At 54.0% G+C, this 15,683-nt stretch overlaps 1 protein-coding gene and 1 non-coding gene across 2 annotated transcripts; both read right to left on the bottom strand.

Moving 5' to 3' along the window:
* Positions 1-10,508: 10,508 nt before the first annotated feature.
* On the bottom strand, positions 10,509-13,992 carry RPL13 (ribosomal protein L13). Its single transcript, XM_032231309.1, has 6 exons — positions 13,909-13,992; positions 12,795-12,912; positions 12,417-12,558; positions 11,887-12,060; positions 11,720-11,776; positions 10,509-10,711 (listed from the first exon to the last, which is right to left on the bottom strand). Exons 2-6 carry the CDS (start codon positions 12,896-12,898, stop codon positions 10,553-10,555), a joined length of 636 nt encoding a protein of 211 aa, XP_032087200.1. The 5' UTR covers positions 12,899-12,912; positions 13,909-13,992; the 3' UTR covers positions 10,509-10,552.
* LOC116518195 lies at positions 12,668-12,746 on the bottom strand. The gene has a single exon (XR_004256520.1). It is a non-coding gene; the product is annotated as a small nucleolar RNA MBII-202 (small nucleolar RNA).
* Positions 13,993-15,683: the final 1,691 nt, after the last annotated feature.

Genomic DNA, 15,683 nt, shown 5'->3' with positions numbered 1-15,683 from the left:
GTGTGCTCTGCTGCCAAGGTAGCCCAGCCCCACATGTGGAGTTTTAACCAGCCAAGACAGGCCAAGGCTCACCAAGGACAGGGGCAGGAAAGCACCTTCTGAACTAAACTTGGGGCTCACTTTCCACCACACTCCAGCTGTGACCCCCGAATTAATCCAGGTTGGGTCTTTACAAAGTATGACAACTTATCCCAAGCGAAGCGGCTGGGCTCATCCAACACAAAGCCCCCCCCAAGGTTCAAGCCAAGCTCCCTCTGCCCAGTGAATGCCTCTGCCCTCCTGGCTGCTCCTGCACTGACCCAAGTGGGCCCATGGTAGAAACCCCACCCTCTCCATCTCAGAGCCTTCAGGAGCGCCATTCCCACAGGAGCCTTTTTTCCCTGAGAAGAATCCTTCCACACAACCAAATAACATCCAGACAACTGGGCGGGGGGGGGGGGGGGCGCCCCAGATCCCCGGGATCCCCCTGGGCGGCTTCTGGAGAGCCCGGCCTTTCGGCTCCTTTGAGACGCACCCCTCCCTCCCTCCCTCCCTCCCGGCGGTCAGGAAGACGGGGTGGCCGCCGCTGCACCAAGGCTGCCCTGGGCACCATCACATGCGGGGAGGGGGCTGTAGGGAGACCCTGATGTGCTGCCTTTGGCCAACGCAGGAGCCCAAGAGTCGATGGCTCCCTGTCCGGAACCTGCATTGCCGGAACCCGGTCCCGGTGCTGCCAGTCCACCGCGCAGCCACTGGCCTCGGATGGGCGCTGACGCCCGCCGTCCTCGCCCGCCCGGAGCCGCCCCTTCGGTCAAGGCGAGGAGCCCAGCCGCCTCCCGCCTCCCCTGCTGCCGCTGCGCCCGCCGCCCAGCCTGCTCCCTAGCCCGGCCCGTCGGGGAGAGGGGAGCGTGGGGCGCCCTCCGGCCGCCGCCTGAAAGTTCCGGGCGGGAGAGGGAGGGAAGCCGCCCCCCGTTCCCCGCCGCCCACGCCGGACTCACCGCTTCTGCAGCCGGCCGGAGCGTCGGGTTCTTGCCAGCCGGGCTGCGCCGGGGACTCTCCGTTGAGCCCTTGGCGGTCCCCGCAGCCCTGGGGGCAGGGAGCCTCTGCCCGCTCGGCGCCGGTGCGAGGCTTGGGGCGCAGCCCGCCTTTGCCCGCCTGGACCCCGCCACGCGCTGCCTTCCCCGCTGCCTTCCGCGCAGCCCCTGCGCTCTCACCAGATGCAGCTGCGCGCCTTCGCCGACGCTCTGGAGCCCGTCCATCCGCTCCTTCGCGGGGTGGCCGGGGGTTCCGGCGCCGCCGGGGGAGACGCCACTTGGCGCTCCAGGAGCCCCGGTTCTGCCGCTGCCTCGATTTGACCGCGCACGCTGGGGAGGCGGAGCGGCGCCGGAGGAGCGTTGGCGGCTCCGAGCTCTCCTGGAGCGCTCCGGGCGACCCCCGCGCGCCCCTCGCGACGGCCGGGCTAGCAACGTGGGCGAAGGCGCGGTTAGGGCAGGTCCAGCACCAGGCTTGCCTCGGAGGTTGAACCTTCCGCTAACCTGCTCTTGAGAATCACCAGTCAAAAGGGGCTTCTGAGGTTAGTTGGCCTCTCAGGGCCCGATCCCTTCCTTCCGACGATCAATTTGCATTCTCCGTCTCTCCCCCACCTTACAACTAGCTTGGCTGGTGATGTCATGGGAGACAAAGCCAGCCTCCGTTCAGCTACCATGTTTTAGATTTGAGGACAGCTGAAATCTAAATGGATTCCATAGTGTGCCTGTGGCAGCTCATTTCCCCCCAATGCCCTTCTTGGGGCTCCCCCGTTGCTGCTTGGGAAGTTCTGTGTCTAAGAGGCTCCAGTGAGGCTTCTCACCTGAAACCTATTTGTGGAAGAAGTTGGGAGATGCTGGTGAGCAGAGCCCTCCTTGCAGGGACTCATCCCTCTGGGCTTCCTGTCTGGAGGGCAGAATGAACAGTCTTCAAGCTGCAAGCAGGGACAATCTTCACCATCTTCCAGGATCCCCAAAACAGGCCCCAACTGCACACACGGGGTCCTGGCCTGCCAGCTCTTGGCCTCTCCGCGTTTTCCCCTGTCAAGACACCCTGTATCCCACCCCCTTAGTAGATTTTTGGGAGAACCAGAGAAATAGGGCTCTTCACCAAAAGGCGTCTGGGGAGAAGGGAGATCATGCTACTCCTGAACACTAGCACATTATGTGCATCGGTAATTGTAGCGAGGTTTATGTATCTTTGGCAATGGAGTAGCACAGCAGCTGTAGCAATAAATGCACAATAAATAATAAATACACTTTATAGATGCAGTTTCATTTGGAACAGCTTACATTCCACGGGAGAGGGTCGGAGCATTGCGGTCATAACAGGGAGGGGCAGATACGGCGGGGACTTTAGGGCTGGCCATTACCGGGGAAGGAGGGTTCGCTATATCACAGAGATCCCTCCTTCCGGCCCTATGAGTCCCACTCCAAGGTCAGATGGCGCGAGTAGTCAGGACCCTGGTCTCAGGCTGCTGTCGCTAAATGCCAGGTCTGTTGTTCACAAGGCTCCCCTCGTCCGGGACTTGATAACAGACGAGGGCGCAGACCTGGCATGTATTACTGAGACCTGGCTGGGCACAGAAGGAGGAGTCCCCCTCGTAGAGATGTGCCCAGACGGATTTCAGGTGCTTCATCAGCCGAGAGCCCAGGGAAGGGGTGGCGGTGTGGCTATTGTAATCCGGGAGTCTTTAGTACCTCGTAGGATCCCTGCTCCGGAGCTTGTCGGGTGTGAGTCCCTACTGGTGACGCTGGACCTCAAGGGTCAAGTGGGTTTGCTGCTCACGTACCTGCCTCCCAACTGCGTTGCAGCAGCCCTCCCCTCGCTCCTCGAGTCAGTAGCCGAGCTGGCAGTTGAGTTCCCTAGGCTTATGGTTCTGGGGGACTTCAATTTGCCTTCGCTCGGTGAACACTCTGAGGGAGCGCAGGAGTTCATGGCTTCCATGACAGCCATGGGCTTGACCCAAGTAATTCGAGGCCCAACCCACTCAGCGGGTCACACGCTCGACCTCGTATTCCTCTCGGAGCAGTGGAGTTATGATCTTGGTCTGAGGGGAAATGAGACCATTCCCCTGTCGTGGTCAGACCACTGCCTACTGAGGCTAGACTTCCGGAGGCCAAACCCCCACCGTAGGGAGGAGGAACCGACCAGGTGGTTCCGCCCCAGGCGACTTATGGACCCAGTAAGGTTCCAGACGGAGCTTGGGGTTATTCCAGATGCTCTCGCCCACAGTTCGGCGGAAACTCTTGCTGCTGCCTGGCACTCGGCAGCATCAGAGTCTCTTAACCGGATTGCGCCACTACGGCCCCTCCGGGTCAGCGGCCCACGGAGGCCTCCTTGGTTCACCGAGGAGCTCCGTGAGACAAAGCGCCGGAGGAGACGCCTAGAGCACCTGTGGAGGTCTGATAGGTCCGAGTCGAGCCGGGCACTGTTGACAGCTTGCACCAAGGAGTATATTCGGGCTCTAAGAACAGCCAAAAGATCTCACATTGCCTCCTTGGTAGCGTCCGCCGAGTCCCGCCCAGCCGCCCTGTTTAGGATAACCCGCTCCCTCCTAAATAGGAGGGAGACGGAGAACCCTTTACAGGGTAAGGCTGAGGAATATGTACAGTTCTTGGCGGACAAAGTTGCTCGGTTTCGATCGGACCTGGACTCCACTCTTGCAGATCCAGCCGAGACACAAGGGAATGATCTGGCAGACCATCTCTGGGTTGAGTTTCAGGATGTTGCCTCCGGGGATGTGGACAAGGCTATGCGAGCTGTGAGCGCCTCCACCTGTATACTGGACCCGTGTCCCTCCTGGCTGGTTGCCAACAGCAGTGAGGTGACACGAGGCTGGATCCAGGCGGTTGTTACCACCTCTCTTCGGGAGGGACACCTCCCCACCGCGCTGAAGGCGGCGGTGGTGAGACCCCTCCTGAAGAAACCGTCCTTGGATCCAGCAATTCTTAACAACTACCGTCCAGTCTCCAACCTCCCCTTTGTGGGGAAGGTTGTTGAGAAGGTGGTGGCCTTCCAGCTTCAGCGTACCTTGGAGGAAGCTAACTATCTTGACCCCTTCCAGTCTGGCTTCAGGCCCGGTTACAGCACAGAAACCGCTTTGGTCGCATTGACCGATGATCTCTGGAGAGCCAGAGATGGAGGCCATGCGTCCATCCTGGTTCTCCTTGACCTCTCAGCGGCTTTCGATACCATCGACCATGGTATCCTTCTGCGACGACTGCGGGAGGTGGGAGTGGGAGGCACTGTTCTGCAGTGGTTCTCCTCCTACCTCTCGGACAGGTCGCAGTCGGTGTTGGTGGGGGGGCAGAGATCGTCCCCGAGGCCCCTTACTTGTGGGGTGCCGCAGGGTTCGGTCTTATCCCCCCTACTATTTAACATATACATGAAACCGCTGGGCGAGATCATTCGGAGGCACGGGATAAAATACCACCAATATGCGGACGATACACAGTTGTATCTGTCCGCCCCGTGCCAACTCAATGAAGCGGTGGAAGTGATGAACCGGGGCCTTGAGGCTGTTAAAGACTGGATGAGAGCTAACAAACTGGTGCTCAACCCGGAAAAGACTGAGTGGCTGTTGTGTTTTCCTCCCAAAAATTTGGTTAATGTTCCATCAATCAGGCTGGGGGGACAAAATTTATACCCCTCAGACAGGGTCCGCAACTTGGGAGTCCTCCTGGACCCACAGCTGAGTTTCGACCATCATTTGTCAGCTGTGACCAGGGGGGCATTTGCTCAGGTTCGCCTGATGCGCCAGTTGCGGCCCTACCTGAACCGGGAGGCTCTCACAACAGTCACTCGAGCCCTTGTGACCTCTAGGCTGGAATACTGCAACGTGCTCTACATGGGGCTGCCCTTGAAGAGCACCCGGAGACTTCAGCTAGTCCAGAATGCGGCCGCGCGAGTGATTGTGGGCGCACCACGGTTCGCCCACATAACACCGATCCTCCGTGAGCTGCGCTGGCTACCTGTTGATCTCCGGGTGCACTTCAAGGTCCTACTTACCACTCACAAAGCGCTCCATGGTAGTGGATCTGGCTATTTGAGAGACCGCCTTCTGCCAATTACCTCCCTGCGTCCCATCAGATCGCACAGGGTAGGCCTCCTCCGAATTCCATCCGCCAGTCAGTGCCGACTGGCGACTACTCGGAGGAGAGCCTTCTCAGTTGCAGCTCCGACGCTATGGAACAATCTCCCCGTGGAGATTCGCACCCTCACCACCGCCCAGGCCTTCCGCACAGCCCTCAAGAACTGGCTAGCCCGTCAGGCCTGGGGATGAAAAATCTTAGTTTGTCCCCTCCCGAATGATGAATGAATGTTGTGCTCTATTTTTAATATTATGTATTGTCTTATGTCTTTTGTCTTTGTACCCCCTTTCCCGTGTTTTGTAAGCCGCCCTGAGTCCCCTCAGGGAAAAGGGCGGCCTATAAATTATAATAAACATTCCAAACAAACATTCCAAACATTCTGCAATTGTTCTTTTAAGACCATTCAAACAACCACATCTGCCTATCTCAAACACTTGGAGGGACTCAATACATGGACAAAAATGCCAAATTCAGTCTGAACATCTGGCTGTCTGCGTGACCAACCGTAAAAATAATACTAAAATGTGCAGATTGTGCAAAAAATGCAGAAGAAACAGTAGATTGTACATTCAGCTCATGCAAGAAAATCACAGAGATAATAAACGGCACCACACAGTCTCCTAAACAATTCATTGGAACATATGTAAAAATTATCACATATGCCAGTAATAAACAATGGGTGAGAACGTATGAGTTGAAAAGGAAGTTGGGAAGGGGCAGATTAAAATACTGTGAATACAAATGGATAAAGGCTGGCTCATAATACACCAGATTTAACTGCAGTTGAAAACAGGAAGACGTGGATAATGTATATGGCAATACCAGGGACAGCAGAATAGAAGACAAAGAATTCCAGGGGATCATCATCACAGAGTATCAAGATCTAAAAACTGAAATTGAATGATTATGGCATAAACCAGCTGTGGTGTTCCTGGAGATTATTGGCACACGGAGTGCCACACAGAAACATTTTGGATAGCACTTAGAAAATCTGGGCATTGACAACATTCCCATCTGTCCATCGCAAGCACCCTGCTTGGATCCACACATACACCACCCCAAATTTCGACATCCTAGGGTTTGGAGAAGAATTCAGCATGAATGAAGGCCAACACCAGCTAAAGAACCAGCGGCTGTGATTTCACATTGCTGTGTATATAACAACAACAATAACAACAATAATAAAAATAAAATAATAGCCAACCTTACACAGCCAAACAAGAAAAGATTAATGCAGAAACACCTCTGAAATACTTCCGATCTGCCTGTAAGGAGTAAATCTTGCTTTCATGCAGGTGTTGTTACTCTGTGGGCTTCGAGTTACGGATGCTCCAGCTTCAGCCGACCCTCTTCAGCTGCACAGCATTCGGGATCCCATCGGGCGTAAACCAGGCAGGAGCTTCATAGGCCAGACTAGGGAAGGACGGAGGTCCAAGAGGAACAAGACTGCCAGGCAAGAGAGCAAAGAGCAGCTTCGGCGGGACTCTGCCCACCCAAAGACGTGGTCATTCCTAAACCACAGCCTGGTCCTGTTGCCATGCTAGTCTCAGGCTGCGGGAACCCCTGCCACCCCCAACTAGGGCAGGGGCCAGGGCAGCTGGAAAGGCAGAGGCAAACTCAGCTGGCCCTGGCAGGTGGGGGTGGAGCCTCTGCCTGGCCAGGGCGGGGCTCTGCAGACAGACAGATGGTTTCATTAGTGGCCTTATTGCTCCATCCACCCTTTGTGGGGGAGGGGAGGGATGGGCCGTTCTGAGGCCGGGTGCCTGAGGGTGATTTTTATGGCCAGTTTGCTATCTCCCTTTTTTGATGATGTTCCCCCAGATGCAGCATCACATACCTGGTTGCCCCGAGCAACATAAAAACATTGTCATACACAGCAGTGCTGGTCCTTAGCACATTGTTTTGTACTCTGCCTTTCAGCCCAGAGAGGATAACGCATAAATCAACAATGCAACCCACCAGGTGCTTTGGTGCATCCTCCCCCCCCAGAGGCCCTCCCCTGAGAAGCCCACCCCCTGAATTAAGGTGCAAGGAAGAAGGCCTTGCCTCAATAGGTCCATATTTTCCTGGCCCTTGGATTGCCCATGATGGGGCTGGGGTCTTAATTTCAGGGAACAAGAAGGAGAGAACCATCACTTTTAAAACGAATCTTAAAGTGTAGAGAAACACCTGCAACAAGACTTAAAATACAAGGATAGCACAATTCATTATTGGCTTTGGACCCCCCCCTCCGCCCCCCCCACCCAAAACCCCAAACGAAACGAATCAGCAAACCCAGGCTGGAGCTCTCTGTGATTCAGTGAGCCGAGCCGGATTCTGCTCATTTCAGGAACCATATTTTCAACCGAACCATTCCACTCTGGAGAAATAATATTTTATCTGTTCCATCACAGCAGATCACTGTGAGTCACTCCTCAATAGTGTTCTGGCTTTTGTATAAGACGCATATTATTGTTTTTCTCTTTTTCAGGAACAAAAAAGGTATGATGCATAATGGAAGATTTGCCAGTCTGCAACCTTCCTTTTATCTTTACAGCCTCCCTCCGTCATCTGAAGGTCATTCCTGAACCCACAAGTTGTTCTCCAAAGGGCACCTCAGGCACCACTTCCTTTTCGGCCCCCTTCCACACCTGCTATGTCTCCCGGCACATAGGAGCATGGAAGCACACTCCAGACAATTGCCACGTTTTCCCTAAAAATAAGGCCGGCTGGATCTTAATCAACGCAACCGGGTAACTTGAATAGCACTTTCGACATGTAGATAGATAGATAGATAGATAGAAGTTTATTTATATGCCGCCCATGTACAATGATGCACACACAGAGAGCAGCTGGAGGGTGCTTTTCCCTCCTCAATGGGCTTCTGTGTGCTCAGGTGTTCTGCGGTGATACAACTGAGAGCTGCAAATTCTTTGCGCATCCCCAGAACTCTGGAAGATGTGGTTTGTATTTGCACTGTGGAAGTCAGAGCTGAAGCCACCGAGACTGAACATGTTCTTCTAATCCCTAACTAGGATTTGTTCCTGGCAGCTAAGACGCATCCATCATCTGAGCATGACCAATGCATGAGCCATGGTGGCTGGAGAGCCTTCCTTAGCCAGCCCCTTCCCCTCCTCCTCCAGTTCGGGTGCCTTGAGCACCACTGGGAAGTTTGGCCTGTTTCCATACACCTACAGATGGCGAAAGGACTCCGATGACGTCTCTTCTCTGGGTGCCATGACAGGAATCTTGCCAGGTATCTGGAGTCTGGAGCCCCTTCCTGACTAACCAACCTTTCAGAGGCTTCTGCCTTTGAATCCCATTGGTGAGTTGGAAACCAAACCTCTTTCTGGCATTTGGAGACTAAGGTGGCTCTCCCACCAGAAGGAATCCTGTGAGCAATTCGGATCCCATCATCTCAGAAAGCAGAGGAAAAAGAAGGCGGAGAATGAGCAGCTGCATCAGAGCAGCGTTGCTCAGACAATGGACGGCAACCCTTTGCTTTAGTCCGAAGGCCGTGGGACCAAACTGACCAGATGGAGGACAAGGTGACGGCTGAGAGGAAGCCCCCACCGGCCCAGTGCCTTTCATGTTCCCTCTTGAACAAGGCACCGTCCAACATGCTCCAAGTGGGGAGGGTTTAACCTACCAGGATGGCCTTCCCATCAGGTGCACTGAGCTGAGATGTCCCCTTATGCACATTCTAAGGTTGGCAACTTCCAGGAAGGTGTGACTGGAGTAGCCACTTTCCTGTCTCTGCTGGCCGCCTGAGCAGCCGATGCCCAGGAATCTATTTGGCCCAGACCCACGAAAAGAGTGGAGGGAGAATGTCCTGTCTCCAAGGAGAACAGTTGGCATCGTTAGCTGCTTCCTGGCGAGGACTTTGCCAATTGCTTCTCCAAGCCTGCTGCTGGCACGGATCGCCCGACAGTGGGAAGTTTTCTCCAGGCCTGTTGTTGCTCCTAGCAGAGAGACCCAGCCAGGAAGCCCCACGGAAAGGGGGAAAGGGGCACGTGCAAAGGAACGTATGCCAAGATTAGGTGATGGATGGACCTGACCTGCTGTTCCCAGGCAATGGGTCCTAGGCTCCACAGCAGCAACAAGGTCTTTTTGTGCTGAAAGTTTGAAAACGTATCAACTTAGGTGGACTCCCAAAATCCACCCACCAGTCAAAGCTCTACTGGGGGGGGTGGGGGGGCTAGGCCTGCCTTGAGGCTCTCTGAATGTGTGGCACTTCCGCCTTTGTTGAGGGTCCCCCCGTTGGAAGGGCTTGCCGTGGGACCCCGGGGCCGTTCATTTTGGAGGGCTTGAAGCTCCCAAGGGAGATCCAGGGCTGGGATGTCCTTGTGTTGGTTTGAGGAGGGAGACCCCCAACCTGTATCACAACCTTGTGGCGCCTGTTAAACTGGGGAACCTCAGTAGAATTTGCTCTGCTCAACCACACCAGAACCAGGCAGAATGACGTGCTAAAGGCGGGCCAGTTGGACAGAGTTCAGAGCATGCACAGAGCGCCACAGCCTGCTTCTCGGGTCTGGAGCTTCCGCCACCCTCCCAGGGCTGTGGGGCGGCAAGGCTCCCCCCAGTATCTGCACGAGTGGGCAAGCCAGCGACTGCTGGGAAGTTCCCAACGTGGCAGCCTGCTGCCCCCGTGTGGAGATTGGTGCCCCTGCAGCCCTAACTGGGCCAAAGACATTAGCATCTTATTCAACAGTGACAGATGTCCCCGCCCGGCCCCCCACCCCGAAGAACCTTATTCCGAGGCATAAATGTCACTTCTTGGCTTCTACCTTGTCAAGCTCTACCTAGAGCAGATGCCCCAGCAGCCACCCACACAGAGGGCCCTGCATGGCTGGAAGATGCTGGCAGCGTTTCAGAGAGCGAACTTTCTACGCAATCTGCCACCTCCGCTTCCCGAAGGGCACAGGTTGACTCCGGCACACACCGATCTGCCCAGGAGGCCCCAGCGGGACAGCTTCCGCCACGCTCACCACCATTCCGCCCTGGCAATATACGGCACAGGGGGTGAAGGGGGCACACCTCAGGAGAGTTCAAAAGGCCCCACCACAGCCAGAAGCTCTTGATCCCACTTGGAAAGTCTGGGGAACCTCCACACCCACAGAAAAGCATTAAGGCAGCACCCCAAAACCTCACGTGACTCTGACTTTCCCCTTGCAGGCTCCCCTTGAGGATGTGACCCCCTCGGGGAGGCAGCCCGTTCTTCCTCCAAGAGCACTTTCCACAGGTGCCCCAGATTATAGCCCCCCCAACCACCTGCAACCTTCCAATTAAAAACTGCCAGCAAGCACAAGGCACCCGGAGTCCATGACTGCCAGGCACTGCATTGAAGGAGGCAAAAGCACCCCGTTTCTGGGGCGACCCTTCTACCTCCCCCTTCCCACGGCTGCATCCAAACACAGGAGGACCCCAACATGGCAAATTCCTCTTTTTTTATTGAACAGATCTGTCCAGGCAGTTTATTTCTTCTTTTCCACGTCCTGCTCGGCGGCTTCTTTGGCTCTCTTAGCCCGGATGCCGAAGAGCCGGGCATTTGCCCGGGCCATGCGCAGAGTGGCAAAGGCCTTGAAGTTCTTCTCTTCTTCCGAGATGACCCGGGCCTTCTCCTTTTTGTAGACCTGTGGAAGGGAAGAGTTGCAACGGTCACTCACAGCTCAACCAGCCCGCTGGGCCTTGTTCTATTAACGCTATCGCTCACACGGCCTGTAAGGAGTTCTTAATGGCAGCCTTGCCCAGGTCCAGTCATGTTCAGCATTAAAGCTGAATACGACTGAATATATGAAGACTGTCTACCTCACCCCACTCCTCCCAATAGGTCTTTAGGAGGCGTGCACAAGAGCACCAGAGCGCCCACCGTCCCTGTCCTGATATTCCCTTGTATTTGCATCCGTTTCCTGTATTCATAATCGTGTTTATACATACATCTGTTACCTAATTCATGCTTGACAGAATAAAAAAAATATTTTTCTTCGCAACCCACAAGCTTCTAAATATGGCAAAGGGATTGAAAAGAAGATATCCAGCTGACAAATGCTTAACTGCAGAACTGGATGATGCTTCTGGTAACTGCTTCCCAATTGAAGAATCAGAACCATGAAAGGAGACCAAAGGAAATAAAAGATTGGAATCACGAAAGCCAATGTAAGAAATGTCTCATTTAGGAAAAAACAACAGGGCAGAGATCTACCGAACTAAACACGATGTGGACAAAATTGATCTTCTAATCTAATGAATTAAACCCAGTGAAATTGCTTCTTAGCATCAAGAATAACTTGTGAAACTTAGCGTGACAATAAAATTTATTTATATTTATACAGCCACCCATCTTACACCCTACTCTGGGCAGCTCCCAATCAACCATTAAAACAACTTAATACATGTATCAATTAAGACCATAAATACTGAAAACCTGGCACCGAAGTCTTTAAGCTTCCAACATCTGTTAAATCCTCTCATGCACCTCCCCCACCCCAACGCTTGGGGGGAAAAGAGAATGTCTAAAGCACATAAGCCCATCTTCCCCACAAAAACACCAAAGGCAAAACTTTAAAACCTTCAGTTAAAAGCAGGAAACACCTCCTGGTTAACACCAAATGTTTGAGGGAAGAGCTGGTAGGGTTACTTACGGTTTTGATGGGCATAACTGGTCCAGTGAGTTGCGTGGCCATCTTGAGTTCCTCTGCCTGTAGAGACAAGGGGAGAAGAAACAGCATTTCTAACGTGCATCAGGAGGCTCTTTGCTCCAGCCAAGCTGCAGACAAAAAGGTTTTTCACGCCCAGAGTCTCCTCTCACCGTGCTGTCTCCTTTCTTGGGCGCGGAAGACTTCCGGGGAAAGAGGATGAGTTTAGAGCGATATTCCTTCAGCCTTTGGACGTTGGCTTGCAAGGCTTCGGTAGACTTGTTCCGGCGCCTGGGGTCCACTGCGATACCAATGGTCCGGGCAAATTTCTTGTGGATACCAGCCATCTAGGGAGAGTCATGTGAACACAAGATTCAAATCAAGGTAAGTCTGAATTGCTGCTCCTGCTCCAGAGCCAGGACAGTCATCAACCGGAAAAGGGTTCAAAGCACCATCATCTTTAAGCTGACGGGTATTTTGGGGTGTTATCGTTTGACCGCAAATGGCTTACTCAGGGTAGGAGAATCACTAGCCAAGATCTTGCTTACTTTATCATATGCTCTAAAAATATACCAAGAAACCCGGTCAAGGGAGTTTCTAGTATAAAAATAAATCTCAGCATAGAATACCCCAGACTCTCAAAATGATCTAGGGCAACCCATTCTCCCCACCCCCCCGCAAGGCATTTCTCTCCCACACTCACCCGCAGCTCTTCCAGGGTGAATCCTCTGCCCAAACGGACTTTTGTATGGTATCGCACGGTGGGGCACCTTACGACTGGTCTAACTGGCCCAGATACTGGGCGAGGAGCAATACGACGGGCTTTGGCCTGGCGGGCTTTTCTCCTGGGGGGGGGGGGGGAGAGAAGCAATAGAAAGGACTACATCAAAGCCAGCCTATTATCTCTGAAGATGCACGGTTACAGAATCAAGGAAAGTTGTCACAAGGCACTCCAAGGGGCAGCCACAACCATCAGTTTTATGGGTTCAAAGGTTCATCAGTGAAGTTACAGAGATTCCGGAGAATTCTCATCATCTGGCTGTAGCAACAAAGCCCCTTCACATCTGCCCAGTGAGCTCACCTGCGGATCTTCCTGGCAGGCTGGTTGAACCACGTGGCCACTCGTCTTTGCCAATCCTTGTGGAAATGGGGCTTCAGGATCATGCCATTCCGGCTGGGCGCCATGCCTGCTTAGATCCCTGGAAACACAAAACCACCCGGGTACGGAGGGCCGCTCTCATCCCCCCCGACAGCAGCGCAGCGCCTGGCAGGGCTTCCCACACGCCACGGCGGCCCCCTGCCAGCGGGGTGGGCATGACTGAATGCAGACCTGGAGAGGGATCTATGAGCCGAGGTGGCGCAGTGGTTAGAGTACAGCACTGCAGGCTACTTCAGCTGACTGCTAGTTCTGCAGTTCAAATCTCACCGGCTCAAAGGTTGACTCAGCCTTCCATCCTTCCGAGGTGGGTGAAATGAGGACCCGGATTGTTGTTGGGGGCGATATGCTGACTCTGTAAACCGCTTAGAGAGGGCTGAAAGCCCTAGGAAGCGGTATATAAGTCTAACTGCTATTGCTAACTGCTATTGCTATCTAAGCGCTCACAGCCGCATCGCTTAGCGACGTCCCGGCGCTAAGAGAAGCGTTTCCCATCCCGTCCTTTGCGCGGGACCAACGCCGGCAGCGCCGACTGGTTTCCAGGGGCGGCAGCAGCGGCAGAAATTAAGGCTCCTCCGACGGTCCCTCCGACTCCGCAGGCGTTGAAGCCCAGGAGCTTCGCGCCCTTCGCGGCTGCCGATGCCCGGGGAGCCTGGCTGAAGCCCCGGCTCTTAAGGGAATTCCCGGCCCGAGTCAAGCGCTGGAGCCCCGGAGAGGCGCCGCATTGCAGACCCTCCCCGTTTCCCCCACAGGCCCTTCGGAGGCCCCGGCCGGCGCCCCAATGAGGCTTCCCCACGGGGCCCCTGGCTCCGGCCGGCTTCCACGGACGGGGCCTCCTTGCCCGCAGGAGGGTCCCGGGGTCGGAGGCCCCGCCGGTCCAGCAGCCCTTCGCTCCAAGCAACGGCGCCCTTCTCGCCCTCCGAAGCCCAGCCGCGAGGCCTTCCGGAGGCCGCCCGAGGGTCCCGGGGGTCGCCTCCGCAGCGCAGGGGGCGGATGGCGGCAGATGCAGCCCCGCCGCCGGCCCAGCATGAGAACTCACCTCCCGGGAGAGAAAATGGCCGGCCGGAAAAAGAAAGAGGCGGCGCAAAGAACGCCGGGATGTGTCGCCGTCGCAGCATCCACGGCGCCCCGGAAGTGCGACACTCAACCCGGCCAATCTACGCAGCGGAATTGCCAGTCCCTGTTGCCAGTCACAAACATGGTGCTTAATTTAAAGGAGCCGTCACCCTCACCGCCTTGGTTCCCATTGCAGCGCCTTGTACGAAGCCAGAGAAAAGTAGATCATCTTATCCTAGTCTGACGCCTTCCAGATTTAGTGGATTATACTCCCCCCCACCTTGTCTTAATAAACATGCTTCTCAAAGAAGGTGGGAGTTGTAATCTGTAATAGCTGGACAGCATCTGATGCAGGAAGTACAGATACTGCAGAATGGCACAGAGAAGCTTGGCAGTCAGCTATGTGTTGAAAGCTACCCGAGAGCAAAACTTGCTTTTGTCGGAATGTTGCTCTAATTCAAGAAAAGGATTTTTATTTCCTTAGACGGGAGCATGGGGAGATGTTCAAAAAAAGGAAAGGCAGCTTCAGTGTAAGCAACAATCCCACCCATGGTGATACTCACTGCCAGGCATCAGATACCTGTTAGGACAGTGTTTCTCAACCTTGGCCACTTGAAGATGCCCGGACTTCAACTCCCAGAATTCCCCAGCCAGCAAATGCCAAGGTGGCGCAGTGGTTAAGAGCCAAGGTGGCGCAGTGGTTAAATGCAGCACTGCAGGCTACTGCTAGATCAGCAGTTCAGCGGTTCAAATCTCACCGCCTCAGGGTTGACTCAGCCTTCCATCCTTCCGAGGTGGGTAAAATGAGGACCCAGATTGTTGGGGGCAATATGCTGACTCTCTGTAAACCGCTTAGAGAGGGCTGAAAGGCCTATGAAGCGGTATATAAGTCTACTGCTATTGCTATTGCTATTGCTATTGCCAAGGTTGAGAAACACTGTGTTAGGAATTAAACCTTTTGACACGGGGGGCCCACACATTTCTGTCCATTTCTACATCATTCTGAGGCTTTCAAATTTACCTCCAGCAACAACAGGGGCACCAGAGGGCCTAAGAGACTGGCTACTCAGAAGCCATGCCACCCTGGCCCAGGTCTGCCCCTCTATCAAGCCTTCACGTGCGAAGAAGGTGAGACAGCCGTTATCAAGAACGTCTTAGAAAACTTTGCAAGATCACTTGCAAAAAGGTATTTTCTATTTAGGGAGAATTGCCTTGGCTACCATGAGGAGGAAAATGCAAAATGAATTCCACCTTATTTCAGCCAACATTGCTGCCTAGAATTTTAGGCATAAATTAGCACTTCAACATATTAACATGGCATAGTCCCCTTTAGAAATTTAGGAAAAGACGGTTTTCCTTTGAGCCAAAGCCATTTCCTCTGATGTTCAAAAATTACCCGATTTGTTGCTTTCTGACACATCGTCTGTATTGAAAGGTACACTATGGAATCGGTTGTTCTGTAAAAACATTTTGAGTCATTTAATAAAATGCCTTTTGCTTTGCTTGTACTACCTGTGGCTAGTGGTTAGAGTGCAGTATTGCAGGCCACTTCAGCTGACTGCTAACTGCAGTTCGGCGGTTCAAATCTCACCGGCTCAAAGGTTGACTCAGCCTTCCATCCTTCCGAGGTGGGTAAAATGAGGACCTGGATTGTTGTTGGGGGCAATATGCTGACTCTGTAAACTGCTTAAAGAGGGCTGAAAGCCCTATGAAGCGGTATATAAGTCTAAATGCTATTGCTATTGCTAAATTGTGTGT

This window comes from Thamnophis elegans, chromosome 14 (assembly GCF_009769535.1).
Source record: "Thamnophis elegans isolate rThaEle1 chromosome 14, rThaEle1.pri, whole genome shotgun sequence".
NCBI lineage: Eukaryota > Metazoa > Chordata > Lepidosauria > Squamata > Colubridae > Thamnophis > Thamnophis elegans.
Note: the sequence above shows the minus strand (reverse complement) of the source record. Positions and strands in the feature narration are given on the sequence as shown.